The sequence below is a fragment of the Oncorhynchus gorbuscha genome, linkage group LG12, assembly GCF_021184085.1.
Source record: "Oncorhynchus gorbuscha isolate QuinsamMale2020 ecotype Even-year linkage group LG12, OgorEven_v1.0, whole genome shotgun sequence".
In the NCBI taxonomy this organism is placed as follows: Eukaryota; Metazoa; Chordata; class Actinopteri; order Salmoniformes; family Salmonidae; genus Oncorhynchus; species Oncorhynchus gorbuscha.
In genome coordinates, this window is record NC_060184.1 from 60,863,374 (window position 1) to 60,879,083 (window position 15,710).

Sequence of the window (15,710 nt, forward strand, 5' to 3'; positions counted from 1 at the left end):
GCATGACTCTCCTTTTAGATACATTGACACGATAGAAGACTTATCTTTGAAATGATCAAAATGGTTTATTTGATATTTACACTTTGTATACAAAACGAGTTTGGCTATAATTTGTACAGTATGTAAACAGTACCTGTTGCATCTAGTAACACCTGAGAATTTGACAGATCGGAGTTATCTTGAACGATATATAAAGTAATACATTACTGAATTATCCTCAACTGTCTGACAAAGGTAAAAGCATCAGGTTGCTCGTTACATTCAAACATGTACAGCTTCATTGTAGAGGGGGAGATAATCAGCGTGCAGACTTAGACATCTCCTAGTTCTGTGTTCCATCTCCTAGTTCTGTGTTCCATCTCCTGGTTCTGTGTTCCATCTCCTAGTTCTGTGTTCCATCTCCTGGTTCTGTGTTCCATTTCCTGGTTCTGTGTTCCATCTCCTAGTTCTGTGTTCCATCTCCTGGTTCTGTGTTCCATCTCCTAGTTCTGTGTTCCATCTCCTGGTTCTGTGTTCCATCTCCTGGTTCTGTGTTCCATCTCCTAGTTCTGTGTTCCATTTCCTGGTTCTGTGTTCCATCTCCTAGTTCTGTGTTCCATCTCCTAGTTCTGTGTTCCATCTCCTAGTTCTGTGTTCCATCTCCTGGTTCTGTGTTCCATCTCCTAGTTCTGTGTTCCATCTCCTGGTTCTGTGTTCCATCTCCTAGTTCTGTGTTCCATCTCCTGGTTCTAGAACTCAGCTTTCCCTACTGAAAATAGCCCCGTTACACTTCAGTCATAATAAAGACTTCCTTAGCAGGTATATCATATCAAGTTACACACACACACACACACACATTTCCTCTAGGAAATGCACAATAACTTATTACTAAATAATATTGTAGATTATATAGAACTTCAATCATATATTCATAACTTCATAGTTTTCAGTTGATTGCCACTCTGTAGACTAAGAATGCCAACAATTGTCGGAACATTCAGTAGCTGCACTGTACATGATCAGTAACAGGACTAATACCAATAACTCCTTAATATGGCTGTGTTTCAATGATTGAAATAAACATTATCAATGCAGAAATGATCATTAGCAGTTCATCAACAGTATTGTTGAGATGAGACATTCCTTTCTGTCAATTCACTATTATATATTAATTAAAAGTTCATCCACACGTCAACAATACTCCATGTCTATGAATCTTTAACGGTTGGTTTCCTCCTCTTTCTAAGACAATGGCATAGTCTATCCTTGCATAGTGGTTGTTGAAAAGATAACAGACCGCTGCCATGGCGATAGATGAAGGAGCAGTGGGTCTTCTTGCTTTGTGCGAAACACAGTAACCCACTAATCATCACAACCTTTCAAGCAGGCTGAAGACCCCAATGCTCCAGTCCGAATGGTAAACCTTTGTAGCGTGGTCAGAGGAGGAGCGGGATGATTGGCATGCGCAGGTGAGGGTAGTCCTTAAACTCCCTGGAGTAGGTTTTATGCTTCCCCTTGGCCCAGATGGTCATCTGGATGAAAGCTAAGAAGGTGAACAAGGCCACTGTGGAGAGATGGAAAAAATAATAGAGCGTGTATTGTACCTTAGTGGCAACAAAGGGCAACACACAAACGAGTTGTGTGTATAAAATGCCTGGGTGAGTAAAATGGCCAACATATTAATTAGATACTAGAAAACAAGAAAATGTTTAAAATATGATATGAATCAACTGACCTGGTAGACACTGGGTCATGACAGAGAAACTTGCCCAGGCTCCTACCTAAATATAAGAAATACAGATATTTTGTTACTCCATTGATATTCCATATTATTAACAGACGTGTGTGACTCTTCCCGACTAGCAAACATTGAGCATTCCATAAACCTCTGCTATATAGTCAGAACACATTGTCATAGGGCTCCCAAGTGGCGCAGCGGTCTAAGGCACTGCATCTCAGTGCTAGAGGCGTCACTACAGACCCTGGTTCAATACCAGGCTGTATCACAACCGGCTGTGATTGGGAGTCTCATAGGGCGGTGCTCAATTTCCCCAGCATCGTCCAGGTTTGGCATAGTCTATCCTTGCATAGGGGTAGGCCGTCATTGTAAATAATCATTTGTTCTTAACTGAATTGCCTAGTTAAATAAAACATATCCTTCAGCCTTACCTCGTAGGTATAATTGGGGCAGGACACGAAGAAGAACAGCCATGTGAATGGGTTCTTCGTCGGGTGAGGGAACCTTCTGCACTTGGGCCCACCTTCTGCCTTGAGGTTATTTAGGGCCACGTGAATGGAGAAATTCCCCAACTCACAGAGCTACGGTCAAAACACAAACACATATCGGGTTCACGCACGTCCAAGTCATCTGTAATAATGATGTCTCATGTTTATGACCTCATTGGGTGTCTGTCAGCAATACATACCACAAATATGGCCAGTGCATAGTTCACTTGCATATCCCCATACGCTGTGGAGAGATATAAGCCAGTGGTTAGTTTAGATGTTTTGGTGAGCCCACAATAATTCCTATTATTGTGATGCGGTGTACCTATTTATGGAGTACAGGAGGGACTCCTGTCTTGAGTGGCATCGAGTGGAGGCATTGAGTGGTAAGTCTGAATGATAGAGGACTTACATGGTGGTGTATACAGTGGATGGTTGATGTAGAAGGCTAACCATGCTGAGAAGGCCCAGTAATATACACAGTTCTGACAGAAAGAGAGGTAAAAACACCAGTAAAGATACTGTCAGATTGGCAGTTAGTCAAATGTTATCATTGTAAAATATTTCAATGGCAAGTCTATGAGAGAATTAATACTGTTGCGATGTATACGAAGCCTTTGATAGGACAATGACAGAACATCACTGTATGTTTTGTATTGAGAATTTGAGGAGCAGTAGTTGTTAATGACAATGTACTGTAAAGTACATGACCCTAATGTAAAGGAGCACTGCAAAGTATGATAGTAGCACTATAAAATGCATGGCCTTAAAGTAAAGTAGCTCAAGTCAAAGTGAAACAGTGTTCTGGAGTATGTGGTCCATACCCTGACTATAGTCCTGAGAGGCATGGTACCATGGGAGAACCGGTGCACAAAGATAGCCTCAATCAACCTCTTGATGTAGTGGCAGGTGTGACAGGCACAGGCTAGTCTGAAGGAGAGAGAGAGAGAGAGAGAGAGAGAGAGAGAGAGAGAGAGAGAGAGAGAGAGAGAGAGAGAGAGAGAGAGAGAGAGAGAGAGAGAGAGAGAGAGAGAGAGAGAGAGAGAGAGAGAGAGAGAGAGAGAGAGAGAGAGAGAGAGAGAGAGAGAGAGAGAGAGAGAGAGAGAGAGAGAGAGAGAGAGAGAGAGAGAGAGAGAGAGAGAGAGAGAGAGAGAGAGAGAGAGAGGATAGGAAGGAAGATCGTCAGGTGGGGAGAGAGAGAAAGGTAAGGATAAGAGAGGGGAAGGGGGGATGGAGGCAAAGAAAGAGAAAGACAGACAAGTGTTGGATTTGGATGTTAGCTAAAACTGATCAGTATATTACTGGGAGTGTTAGTGACTGACTTACGTGACCACTGAGTAGGGGCTGGAGGTGAACACATCCTGGTGTGAGTAGATGTACGGAGCTCGGAAATAGAACAGGAGGTAGATAAACAGAGGACCAAGGTACTCCGCTAAAAACACCTGCCGATAGAAGAAAAGGGTTAAGATGTCCAAGATGTCATTACACACGTCAAATCAACATGAGACTTGAAAGACGAGGCTCATGTCAAATATCAAAGTTAATAAGAGTTTGATGGGGGACTGCAGTTTGAATCTTTAGTATGTCACAGCCTCTTACCATTGTCCACCCGACCTGTGGACCCAGGTCCTTAAAATATATGGTTGCTGTGGTCCCAACTGGTAGGTTTTGTAATACATCGTCATCCCTCAGTGATTTCCCTTCTGAAAAAAACATTATAAACAAGACCTTGTGAAAATAAACTGCAGAGATTGGTTGTCCTGCTCCTTTTCTCACAGAACAAGGACTTCATTTGCCATGTAAAATGTATTGGATTCTAAGAGTATTTCTCTATTAGAACCAAGTCATTGTTCATGTTCTCTTGTCCTACAAGCTCAGCTAGGTGACCTTACTCCTAACCTGTTAAATGGAAGAAGAATTGAATGTAATTTTAGTGTAAGCTCAACAGGGCAGATATTGACCCATTTAGCTACAGTGTTTTCTGCTAAATGAGATTGTATAACGGTAGACCTTTGCTCTTCAGTAATAAGCTACAGTGGGAAGAAAAAGTATGTGAACCCTTTAGAGTTACCTGGATTTCTGCATAAATTGGTCATAAAATTGTATCTGATCTTCATCTAAGTCACAACGATAGACAAACACAGTCTGCTTAAACTAATAACACTAATAACATGTCTTTATTGAACACACCGTCACCGTGTGAACATTCAGTGCAGTTTGGAAAAAGTATGTGAACCCTTGGATTTAATAACAGGTTGACCCTCCTTTGGCAGCAATAACCTCAGCCAAACGTTTTCTGTAGTTGCAGATCGGACCTGCACAACGGTCAGGAGGCACTTTGGACCATTCCTCTTTACAATACTGTTTCAGTTCCACAATATTCTTGGGATGTCTGGTGTGAACTGCTCTCTTGAGGTCATGCCACAGCATCTCAATCGGGTTGAGGTCAGGACTGACTGGGCCACTCCAGAAGGCGTTTTGTCTTCTGTTCAAGCCATTCTGTTGTTGATTTACTTCTCTATTTTTGGGTTATTGTCCTGTTGCATCACCTAACTTCTGTTGAGCTTCAATTGGACGGACAGATAGCCATACATTCAACTGCAAAATGTCTTGATACATTTGTGAATTCATTCTTCCAGGCCCTGAGGCAGCAAAGCAGTCCCGAACCATGATGCTCCCTCCACCATAGATGTTCAAAGGAGAGGACCAAGGTGCAGCTTGGTGAGCGTACATTTTCTTTATTTTAAATCAAAATGATGCCAAACAAAACACTAAACACTACAAAAACAAACCGTGAAGCTCAAAAGCAAAGTGCTCTAAACAGAGTCAACCTCCCACAAACACAGGTGGGAAAAAAGGGCGCCTAAGTATGATTCCCAATCAGAGAAAACGATAGACAGCTGTCCCTGATTGAGAACTATACCCGGCCAAACACAAAGAAATAGAAAACATAGAACACAAAACATAAAATGCCCACTCCAACTCATGCCCTGACCAAACCAAAATAGAGACACAAACAGGATCTCTAAGGTCAGGGCGTGACAGTACCCCCCCCCCCAAAAGGTGCGGACTCCGGCCACAAAACCTGAACCTATAGGGAGGGTCTGGGTAGGCACCTATCCGCGGTGGCGGCTCTGGTGCGGGACGTGGACCCCGCTCCCTCGCCGCCGACCCTGGACTGGGGACCCTCGCAGTGGGCCCCGGAAAGGAGGGCGACTCTGGCAGCTCCGGGCTCACCGGGCTGGGGAGACATACAGGGGACCTGGCTCTGGGAGCAGGCACAGGACTCACCAGGCTGGGGAGACATACAGGAGGCCTCTTACTTGGCCGAGGCACCGGATACACTGGGCCGTGGAGGCGCACTGGCGGTCTTGAGTGCCGAGCTGGCCCCACCCGTTCTGGCTGGATGCCAGCTTCCACCCGGCACCGAGCACACCGGCCTGTGAACGCTCCTCCTCGACACCATTAATATCACCCCATAGCACGGGGCCTGACCAGTCCCAAGCTCGCCACGGTAAGCACGGGGAGTTGGCTCAGGTCTACTACCTGACTCTGCCACACTCCCCGTGTGCCACCCCCCCAAAAAAATGTTTTTGGGGCTGCCTCTCACGCTTCCTTGCCAGCCGTCTTCAGACGTGCAGTAATGTTTTATTTGGACAGCAGTGGCTTCTTCCGTGGTGTCCTCCCATGAACACCATTCTTGTTTAGTGTTTGACGTATTGTCGACTCGTCAACAGAGATGTTAGCATCTTCCAGAGATTTCTGTAAGTCTTTAGCTGACACTAGGATTCTTCTTAACCTTATTGAGCATTCTGCGCTGTACTCTTCCAGTCAACTTTGCAGGATGGCCACTCCTAGGGAGAGTAGCAACAGTGCTGAAATTTAAAATGAGTAGCAAACTCAAATTTTGTGAGTGTTTTTTTATGGGGCAGGGCAGCTCTAACCAACATCTCCAATCTCGTCTCATTGATTGGACTCCAGGTTAGCTGACTCCTGACTCCAATTAGCTTTTGGAGAAGTCATTAGTCTAGAAGTTAACATACTTTTTCCAACCTACACTGTGAATGTTTAAATGATGTATTAATATAGAAAAGAAAAATACAATAATTTACATGTTATTAGTTTAAGCATACTGGGTTTGTCTATTGTTGTGACTTAGAAGAAGATCAGATACAATTTTATGCAATTCCAAAGGGTTCACATAATTTTTCTTGCCACTGTATATTAAGAGTGTACATGCTTGTTTACAACCTAATGATCTCATGTGGACATCAGGGAACTTTTATTTTACTTTTATCTAACTAGGCAAGTCAGTTAAGATCAAATTCTAATTTACAATGACAGCCTACGCCAGCCAATTGTGCACCACCCAATCATAGCCAGATGTGAGACAGCCTGGATTTGAACTAGGTACTATAGTAACACTCTTGCACTGAGATGCAGTGCCTTAGACCGCTGCACCACTCGGGAGCCAAAATCCTTTATTAGATGTTTAGCTTTTGTTTCAGCTTTTAACTTTGTAGATTGTATTGTATTAAATATCCAATTCAATGAAATCTTTAAAAACAAATGCGGATGTAAAACTGAGTAACTCAACACTCTGCTGTAGTTTAGACTGATAGTACTAGTAATCTAAGCACATACTGTATTCACTTACTGGGGTCGAGCTTTAGGTCCTGTCTGGCTGGATACAACTGTTGATCTGAGACACACACACACACACACGCACGCACGCACGCACGCACACACACACACACACACACACACACGCGCACACACACACACACACACACACACACACACACGCACGCACGCACGCACGCACGCACGCACGCACGCACACACACACACACACACACACACACACACACACACACACACACACAGTTTAATTTGACTGCAGGCCTAGTAGTAAGTAATCAGAATGGAGTAGACTTCAGCTGTAGTGTTCTCATTGCCTCTGACAGTTCCAGGCTCAATAGACATAGCATCTAGTCAGTCTGGCTACACACATGGAATATATAAATTGTAGACTAGATTATAAGTCAACAAACACATACATGACTTGTGAAAAAGACTCTTGATTTCTCCTATTGTAGCATGGGGCTCCACCTGGAAATAGAAACCAAATATCAGTGATATGAGTATAAGTAACACCAACATATTAAAATGCTTCCATGATAAGAACGAATTGGAACGAATTGCAAAAATCACTGAAGTTGGAGACTTTTATCTCCCTCACCAATTTCAAACATCTGCTATCTGAGCAGCTAACCGATCGCTGCAGCTGTACATAGTCTATCAGTAAATAGCCCACCCAATTTACCTACCTCATCCCCATACTGTTTATATTTATTTACTTTTCTGCTTTTTTGCACACCAATATCTCTACCTGTACATGACCATCTGATCATTTATCACTCCAGTGTTAATCTGCAAAATTGTAATTATTCGCCTACCTCCTCATGCCTTTTGTACACAATGTATATAGACTCTTTTTTTCTACTGTGTTATTGACTTGTTAATTGTTTACTCCATGTGTAACTCTGTGTTGTCTGTTCACACTGCTATGCTTTATCTTGGCCAAGTCGCAGTTGTAAATGAGAACTTGTTCTCAACTAGCCTACCTGGTTAAATAAAGGTGAAATGAAAAAAATATATTAAAAAAACCTACCTTATCTAGAAAACAAAGCTGTTGCCTGGTCCTGCCATCCAGAACCTCCACCTATGGGAGAGAAAACCCAGTGTGTGACATCAAACAGTATACAGTAGCTAGTAAGCAGCATGTACAACTTCTGGACATTACACAATACCTACAGGAGGACTGGCACATCAACAAGTTCAGTATAATTGTCAGTAAATCAGGTGTCAGTGAGATAATCTGTTGATAGCATCGAGACCTCTCTCCGCTGACTCATCAACACTTCCCAGAAGTAACACCCTGACCTTAGTCAGCCTCACTCTCATGAAGCAGAAAACGAAGACAAAGAAAAAGGTGAAGAAGAAGGTTCAACGCAGCTTTCTTAGTGGCTTCTTCAAGTAACACACAGCCTATGCCAGGCTTCTGTCGCTCTTAGCGTGGGTATTCAATCATACCTTCAGCATTGTCATGGAAAGCCACGGAGATCACGTTTTCAGGCTCGATTTGTCCAAATTGAAGTTGAGAGGACAGCTTGCATCTAATTCTTCATCCAGTCAAACTGCCTTTGAGTCAACATCTTACCAACTGTCCCCTGACACCACCAGATAGCTCCACTCAAGACAATATTGATAATCTCACCCAGGAGCACCCTTCAGTCACAGCATTGCCACCTATATTATGACATGACCTTCATAAACCAAACGTGTATGTCGAAAAGAGAATCCTTCCGTTTTAAGATGGGTGACTTTACATACTAGTCCAAGTCAAGAAGGATGCGTCGGGTCTGGCTGAGGTTGCAGTGGAAGCAGATCTTTTTAATCTAAATTAGCCTTTGTCAGGTGGTGATCTACCGTATATGCACAGAGAGGCCCGTCGGCAGGCAGCTGCAATCTGCCCTGAAAGCACTCGGTGCTCCATTCATAGTGTGGAGCTCAGCAGAGCTGTCGTATCTGAATTGCTCTTTTACTGGATAGTGTAATAACCCTCTAATGGATACCTAAAGATTTGCTGAATGCACAGCTAAAGAAATGAACAGAGAGAGGGGGAGAGGGAGAGAGAGAAAGAGTGAGAGGGGGGAGGGGTGGAGAGAGCGAGAGGTCCACCAAGGATGGACAAAGAGTCGATTACATCCTCACCCCTGCTTGCCTGTGATGTAATGTTTTGATGTTATGATGTACAATTGCATCAGAGAGTTATCATAACTGCATTACAGGGGTGTTTGTTTGTCCTGCTAATGGTGTGCGAGGAGTGTCAGGGGTGTCATCAGCGTGGTGTCGTGTAAAACACTTTGTACTCAGTGTCGTGGTGCCCTTGTCAATCCAATTATCATAGATGTCTCTCCCCTCTCAGGGGGACTCAAAGCTCTGGCGATGGAGGACGGAGAGAGAGAGGGAGAGAGTGCGCACGTGCTAGAGTGAGAGAGAGGGAGAGAGTGCGCACGTGCTAGAGTGAGAGAGAGGGAGAGAGTGTGCACGTGCTAGAGTGAGAGAGAGGGAGAGAGTGCGCACGTGCTAGAGTGAGAGCGAGGGAGTGAGTGCGCACGTGCTAGAGTGAGAGAGAGGGAGAGAGTGCGCACGTGCTAGAGTGAGAGAGAGGGAGAGAGTGCGCACATGCTAGAGTGAGAGAGAGTGCGCACGTGCTAGAGTGAGAGAGAGGGAGAGAGTGCGCACGTGCTAGAGTGAGAGAGAGGGAGAGAGTGCGCACGTGCTAGAGTGAGAGAGAGGGAGAGAGTGCGCACGTGCTAGAGTGAGAGAGAGGGAGAGAGTGCGCACGTGCTAGTGTGTGAGAGAGGGAGAGAGTGCGCACGTGCTAGAGTGAGAGAGAGGGAGAGAGTGCGCACGTGCTAGAGTGAGAGAGAGGGAGAGAGTGCGCACGTGCTAGAGTGAGAGAGGGAGAGAGTGCGCACGTGCTAGAGTGAGAGAGAGGGAGAGAGTGCGCACGTGCTAGAGTGAGAGAGAGGGAGAGAGGGCGCACGTGCTAGAGTGAGAGAGAGGGAGAGAGTGCGCACGTGCTAGAGTGAGAGAGAGGGAGAGAGTGCGCACGTGCTAGAGTGAGAGAGAGGGAGAGAGTGCGCACGTGCTAGAGTGAGAGAGAGGGAGAGAGTGTGCACGTGCTAGAGTGAGAGAGAGGGAGAGAGTGCGCACGTGCTAGAGTGAGAGAGGGAGAGAGTGCGCACGTGCTAGAGTGAGAGAGATGGAGAGAGTGCGCACGTGCTAGAGTGAGAGAGAGGGAGAGAGTGCGCACGTGCTAGAGTGAGAGAGAGGGAGAGAGTGCGCACGTGCTAGAGTGAGAGAGAGGGAGAGAGTGCGCACGTGCTAGAGTGAGAGAGAGGGAGAGAGTGCGCACGTGCTAGAGTGAGAGAGAGGGAGAGTGTGCGCACGTGCTAGAGGGAGAGAGTGCGCACGTGCTAGAGTGAGAGAGAGGGAGAGAGTGCGCACATGCTAGAGTGAGAGAGAGGGAGAGAGTGCGCACGTGCTAGAGTGAGAGAGAGGGAGAGAGTGCGCACGTGCTAGAGTGAGAGAGAGGGATAGAGTGCGCACGTGCTAGAGTGAGAGAGAGGGAGAGAGTGCGCATGTGCTAGAGTGAGAGAGGGAGAGAGTGCGCACGTGCTAGAGTGAGAGAGAGGGAGAGAGTGCGCACGTGCTAGAGTGAGAGAGAGGGAGAGAGTGCGCACGTGCTAGAGTGAGAGAGAGGGAGAGAGTGCGCACGTGCTAGAGTGAGAGAGAGGGCGCACGTGCTAGAGTGAGAGAGAGGGAGAGAGTGCGCACGTGCTAGAGTGAGAGAGAGGGAGAGAGTGCGCACGTGCTAGAGTGAGAGAGAGGGAGAGAGTGCGCACGTGCTAGAGTGAGAGAGAGGGAGAGAGTGCGCACGTGCTAGAGTGAGAGAGAGGGAGAGAGTGCGCATGTGCTAGAGTGCAAAGTCGTGTTAGAGTGAGAGAGAGGGAGAGAGTGCGCACGTGCTAGAGTGAGAGAGAGGGAGAGAGTGCGCACGTGCTAGAGTGAGAGAGAGGGAGAGAGTGCGCACGTGCTAGAGTGAGAGAGAGGGAGAGAGTGCGCACGTGCTAGAGTGAGAGAGAGGGAGAGAGTGCACACGTGCTAGAGTGAGAGAGAGGGAGAGAGTGCGCACGTGCTAGAGTGAGAGAGAGGGAGAGAGTGCGCACGTGCTAGAGTGAGAGAGAGGGAGAGTGTGCGCACGTGCTAGAGTGAGAGAGAGGGAGAGAGTGCGCACGTGCTAGAGTGAGAGAGAGGGAGAGAGTGCGCACGTGCTAGAGTGAGAGAGAGGGAGAGTGTGCGCACGTGCTAGAGTGAGAGAGAGGGAGAGTGTGCGCACGTGCTAGAGTGAGAGAGAGGGAGAGAGTGCGCACGTGCTAGAGTGAGAGAGAGGGAGAGAGTGTATTGCTAGTGTCAAACCAGAGAGCTGCCAGAAAGAGAGAAGCCGGTAAATGTAAAAGTCCTGTAATTGCTGATCTACAACCTACACAGAATAGTTGTAATGGAAAACCATATCATAACTGACCATAAGGGAATGACAATTAAATTGAAGGCAACAGTAAATGGCGTAGCACATAGGTGTATTCACTTTGCATTGCCTACTCCAGGCCGCTCACGCAGAGATACTAAATGATTGAGATGTCTATTCTCTCTTTAAAAGCTGTCAGGCCACTCCCCTGGCCAGACAATGACTGTTGTTGTAAATCAGCTCTTTTTTCAATCAGGAGCAGTTGATTTCTGTGCTCTCCCTATTGACAGCCTGCCTTAAATCTGCCCTAGCCTCCACTCCAGCTGCTGTAAATACACTAGTAATGATGAGTGATGGACAAGGCCTTCCCAGCAACACACTCTAAGTAATGGCTGACAGATCCACTGATGTCTCTGAGTGCTGGAGCTAGTGTTTTAGCTAAAGATGCTTTAGGGTTCTAGCTAAAACACCGGGACTGATGAATGAATTTACATTTTAGTCATTTACAGACACTCTTATCCAGAGCAACTAGGGTTAAGTGCTTTGTTCAAGGACACGTCAACAGATGTTAAATCTATTCAGCTCAAGGATTTGAACCAGTGGCCTGTTAGATTCTGGCCTACGCTCTTACCTGACCCCCAGGTCAGGTAGCCTAATATATTTCTGTGTCAAATCGTCTATTGGCGCATTAACCATGTTTCCATGCAAATATTTTTTATACACGTGGAAGTACCTATCGTAAAAATAACTTGCGACCGGCCTGATGGAAACAGCAAATTGTCATTGAACTTCCTAAATATCGATAAAACAAAAAACATTTGACGGGTGGACAACTTTTTGTTGGTTAAATCATTCGATAAATGGCATTGGAAACAATTGTTTGCATAATTATTGAAAAAATAACTCTCATGTCACAGTAGATTTGCAGTCACGTGATGCCTTGTTGTGTGGTCCTCCTATGACCAGTTGGAAAAGCATGCAGTTTATTTGGCTACAGAGGAAATAGGTTATAATGAACGTCACAGGGTGGTGAAAGTGCATGTTGATGATCTTGATGCCCTTTCCAGTAAATATTGACTTCTTTAATATGCTAGTGACATAATGATTGGTGCTTGGCTGACAATTGAGAACTAAAAATGATCTGACTCTTAACCATAATGTCATCATGTAGCCTACCCGGAGCTTTTAGCTCCCAACTGGGCACACACTGGTTGAATCAAAGTTTCAATGGAATGACGTTGAACCAACGATGAATAGACGTTGAATTTACGTCTGTCCCCAGTGGGTAGAGAGCATGTGCCAAGATCAGAGTGGGCACATTAAATGGTTTTGGCACATATTTCGCTGTTTATTGCAATACTTTTTTTGTGCCAAAACCTTAGGCAGGGAAATGGGATGGAAAACCAAGAACTTCTGTTTTTTATATGACAAAGTGCTTTTTATGCGCACTACGTTATTACACACAGGTTTTGATGGAACAAGCCAGTTTGATCGAAAACACAACGCTACCGTTAAAATGTACACATTTTCTTGTGCGAGTATTTGAAAATGTTTCAAGAAATAGATGGAGACGTAGCTATTGTTAAACAAATGCAATATACATTACAGTGATCCTTCCGATGTTCCGCTGCACCATATAAAGAAAGAACAAATATTAATACATAATATCAGCAGATATGTTTAACCAAACAATAAAATAGATGCATTTAAGTAAATGAAACAAAAAAGGCATCAGGAAATATTAGCATAGCTAATGCTAATATTACCCTATCAGCACAACACTTACATGACATAAGCAAAGTATAAATTCACCAATGCTAGTCTGCTGTCTTGGGGTTGCCTTTCACCATTGTGGTCTTTACTTAATAATTATCTAACGAGACGGATACTTGAAGGTGCTGGAGCTGGTGTTTTTACTAAAGATGTTTTAGTGTTCTAGCTAAAACACTGGGAGTAATGAATGAATGAATGAATTCCTTCATTTACTTAAAAAAATGTGTGTCAAATTGCCTATTGGCATTGTTAACCAAATATATAATATAATTACAGTTCTTCCGATGTTCCGCTGCACCGCGTAAATGAAGAAAAAATATCAATACATAATTACAGTAGATACAGTTAATAACCAAACAATTAACCTCAAACTAAAATAAGTACATAAAAGGTATTCATCACCAGGTGATAAATATAAGTAAATTAAGTCAATTAAATATAAGTAAACAGAAGAGACATCTAAAAATATTAGCATGGCTAAAGCTAATATTAGCCTGTTATTACTATTACTAATGACACATTACTAGTACCAAGTAAACTAATGCTAGTTTGCTATCTTTGAGTTGCCTTTCACCCCGTGTTCTTTATTTTAATTAATATCTTACGAGACGGATACTTGAGGTTTCTCTCCCTCATGTTGTTTATCTCTAGACTAGACCACAGCACTGGGAATGTGTGTTAATTTAGCATGTGGCTTCCCTGTAACTCTGACTAGCTCTGAGAACATGCCGGTGGGAGGCTATAAATCAGGCGGCTGACAGACCTGTTGCTCTAGTACTCAATTACACATGCGCTTATTTATGATTAGACCACAGAGAGAGAACAAGCTAGCCTTGCAGAAATGCTAATAGAGTTAGCCCAGCTAGCATGGCAGCAGCAATATGCTGTAACACCAAGTCAATGAATGCTAAAGCTAATGACAAGGCAAGGCCGTTGGAGGAAACTGAACCGTTTCACATAGCCATAATGGGGATTCACAGAGTTATAATGAGACCACAGACCAAGGAGGATTTCTCTGAATATTAAAGTCAGACTGCTGTGCTGTCCATTTTATTGCAAAGGTTGTCGCAATTAGAATAAGAAAAGGCTGTCAAGTGTGATATAAGATTATCCAAAAAGCTAAATGTGAGAAATGTCTATTTTTACCCAGACAGATCAACAATTTGTCTGAATTATTGCAATGAAATACAATTAGACACAATTCGAGTGAAAATCAATGCAGCAATGCTAACTAGCAGTGCAGGGAAGTTTCTCAAGTGTAGTCACTCATCTACACACTTTTCTATAATTGACCACCATCACTCTGTTTGGACTGACGTCACCCAGTATCATTCTAATGGTTAAGACCTTTCTTGACCCACTTCTTGACTCAGACTTCCGTTCTTCTTCATTAGCGTTGACATAAATAATGCTTCATTCGACTGAGGCATCTTATAAGAGGTTTCAAACGTCTGTGTGTTTGACACACAACAAATACAATAACAGTCCTATTATGCATATCACAGACCTACTGTAGTCATGACAATGGAAATTAATATTCAACTTTATAAACGTAACTTTTTTCCACATGCAACCACATGTCAAAAATGTGTTTAAAACGCATCACTTAAAATAGGATTTTAAACTGTTGTGGACGCCTATATGTTCAAGTATACATTCCAACACCAGTCTTACCTCAAAGAAGGTGGTTCTGCTCATATTGTAGGTTTATACAGTATGTCCTTCTCCTATGTTCCTTAGTACAAGTGCCCCTCACACCTCACACACTCAGAAGGAGCAGCTCCTTCCCTTCCCGTGACAATCCCAGCACTGACCCCCTCCTCTCCCTCCTTCACTCCTTCCCTCCCTCCATCTCTCGTTCTCTCACTCCCTGCCCTCACTGCTCATCTGTTCATCTGAGAGTAGCACCACAGACACTCCAGGAACACAACACCCTCAATTTCTCTCCCTCATCCCTCTCTTCTACTCGATGCCAGGGAACTTGGGGAAGCCCTTGGCAGGGTCCAGGCTGACAAAGATAGGAAAAGTATTCGACAAGTTATGGTTAGGAATGTATCTGGGCTGCAAATTACTGCTGCTTGGCCAGCTGTGAGAAAAGAGAGAGAGAGAGAGAAGAGAGAGAGAGAGAGAGAGAGAGAGAGAGAGAGAGAGAGAGAGAGAGAGAGAGAGAGAGAGAGAGAGAGAGAGAGAGAGAGAGAGAGAGAGAGAGAGAGAGAGAGAGAGAGAGAGAGAGAGAGAGAGAGAGAGAGAGAGAGAGAGAGAGGGGCAGGCAGACATACACACATGGTGCAGAGAGAGGAACCCTGCCGAATCCTACAGGAACAGTGACGACTCCTTCCACCACAGCACCCTTGATGCCGCCTGCCTAAGGAGAGAGTTATGGTGTAGCTAGCCCCCCTGTGCCCCTTTCTGTTCATATGTGTCTGCAGAAGATAATCCCAGTGGACCAGAAGGAGACCTGGCAGTGGATGGATGTACTCGGCCACTTGTTCCTACATTGACTAAGCAGCACATTTAACATATTATTCTATTCTTCTTGTGCATAATTTTCTGGAAGGACATAATCTCCCAGCTCTTTAATTGAATATCGTTGGGATATAAATAGATAGCAATTATAAAAACCCAGCACAGT

The 15,710-nt window shown here is 44.5% G+C and overlaps 1 protein-coding gene across 1 annotated transcript; it reads right to left on the reverse strand.

The window, feature by feature from the left end:
* Positions 1-45: 45 nt before the first annotated feature.
* On the reverse strand, positions 46-14,948 carry tecrl2a (trans-2,3-enoyl-CoA reductase-like 2a). Its single transcript, XM_046290784.1, has 12 exons — positions 14,753-14,948; positions 7,880-7,930; positions 7,266-7,317; positions 6,863-6,907; positions 3,805-3,908; positions 3,532-3,647; positions 3,030-3,135; positions 2,618-2,690; positions 2,406-2,449; positions 2,149-2,298; positions 1,715-1,760; positions 46-1,543 (listed from the first exon to the last, which is right to left on the reverse strand). Exons 1-12 carry the CDS (start codon positions 14,774-14,776, stop codon positions 1,416-1,418), a joined length of 939 nt encoding a protein of 312 aa, XP_046146740.1. The 5' UTR covers positions 14,777-14,948; the 3' UTR covers positions 46-1,415.
* Between the last annotated feature and the right edge of the window lie 762 nt (positions 14,949-15,710).

Coding starts and splice junctions, on each gene's coding strand:
- tecrl2a (XM_046290784.1), bottom strand. CDS start 14,776: ATGAGCAGAACCACCTTCTTTGAG. Junction 7,318..7,879: donor AGCTTTGTTTTCTAGATAAG/GTAGGTTTTTTT, acceptor TTCTATTTCCAG/GTGGAGCCCCATGCTACAAT. Junction 2,299..2,405: donor ATGCACTGGCCATATTTGTG/GTATGTATTGCT, acceptor TTTTGACCGTAG/CTCTGTGAGTTGGGGAATTT.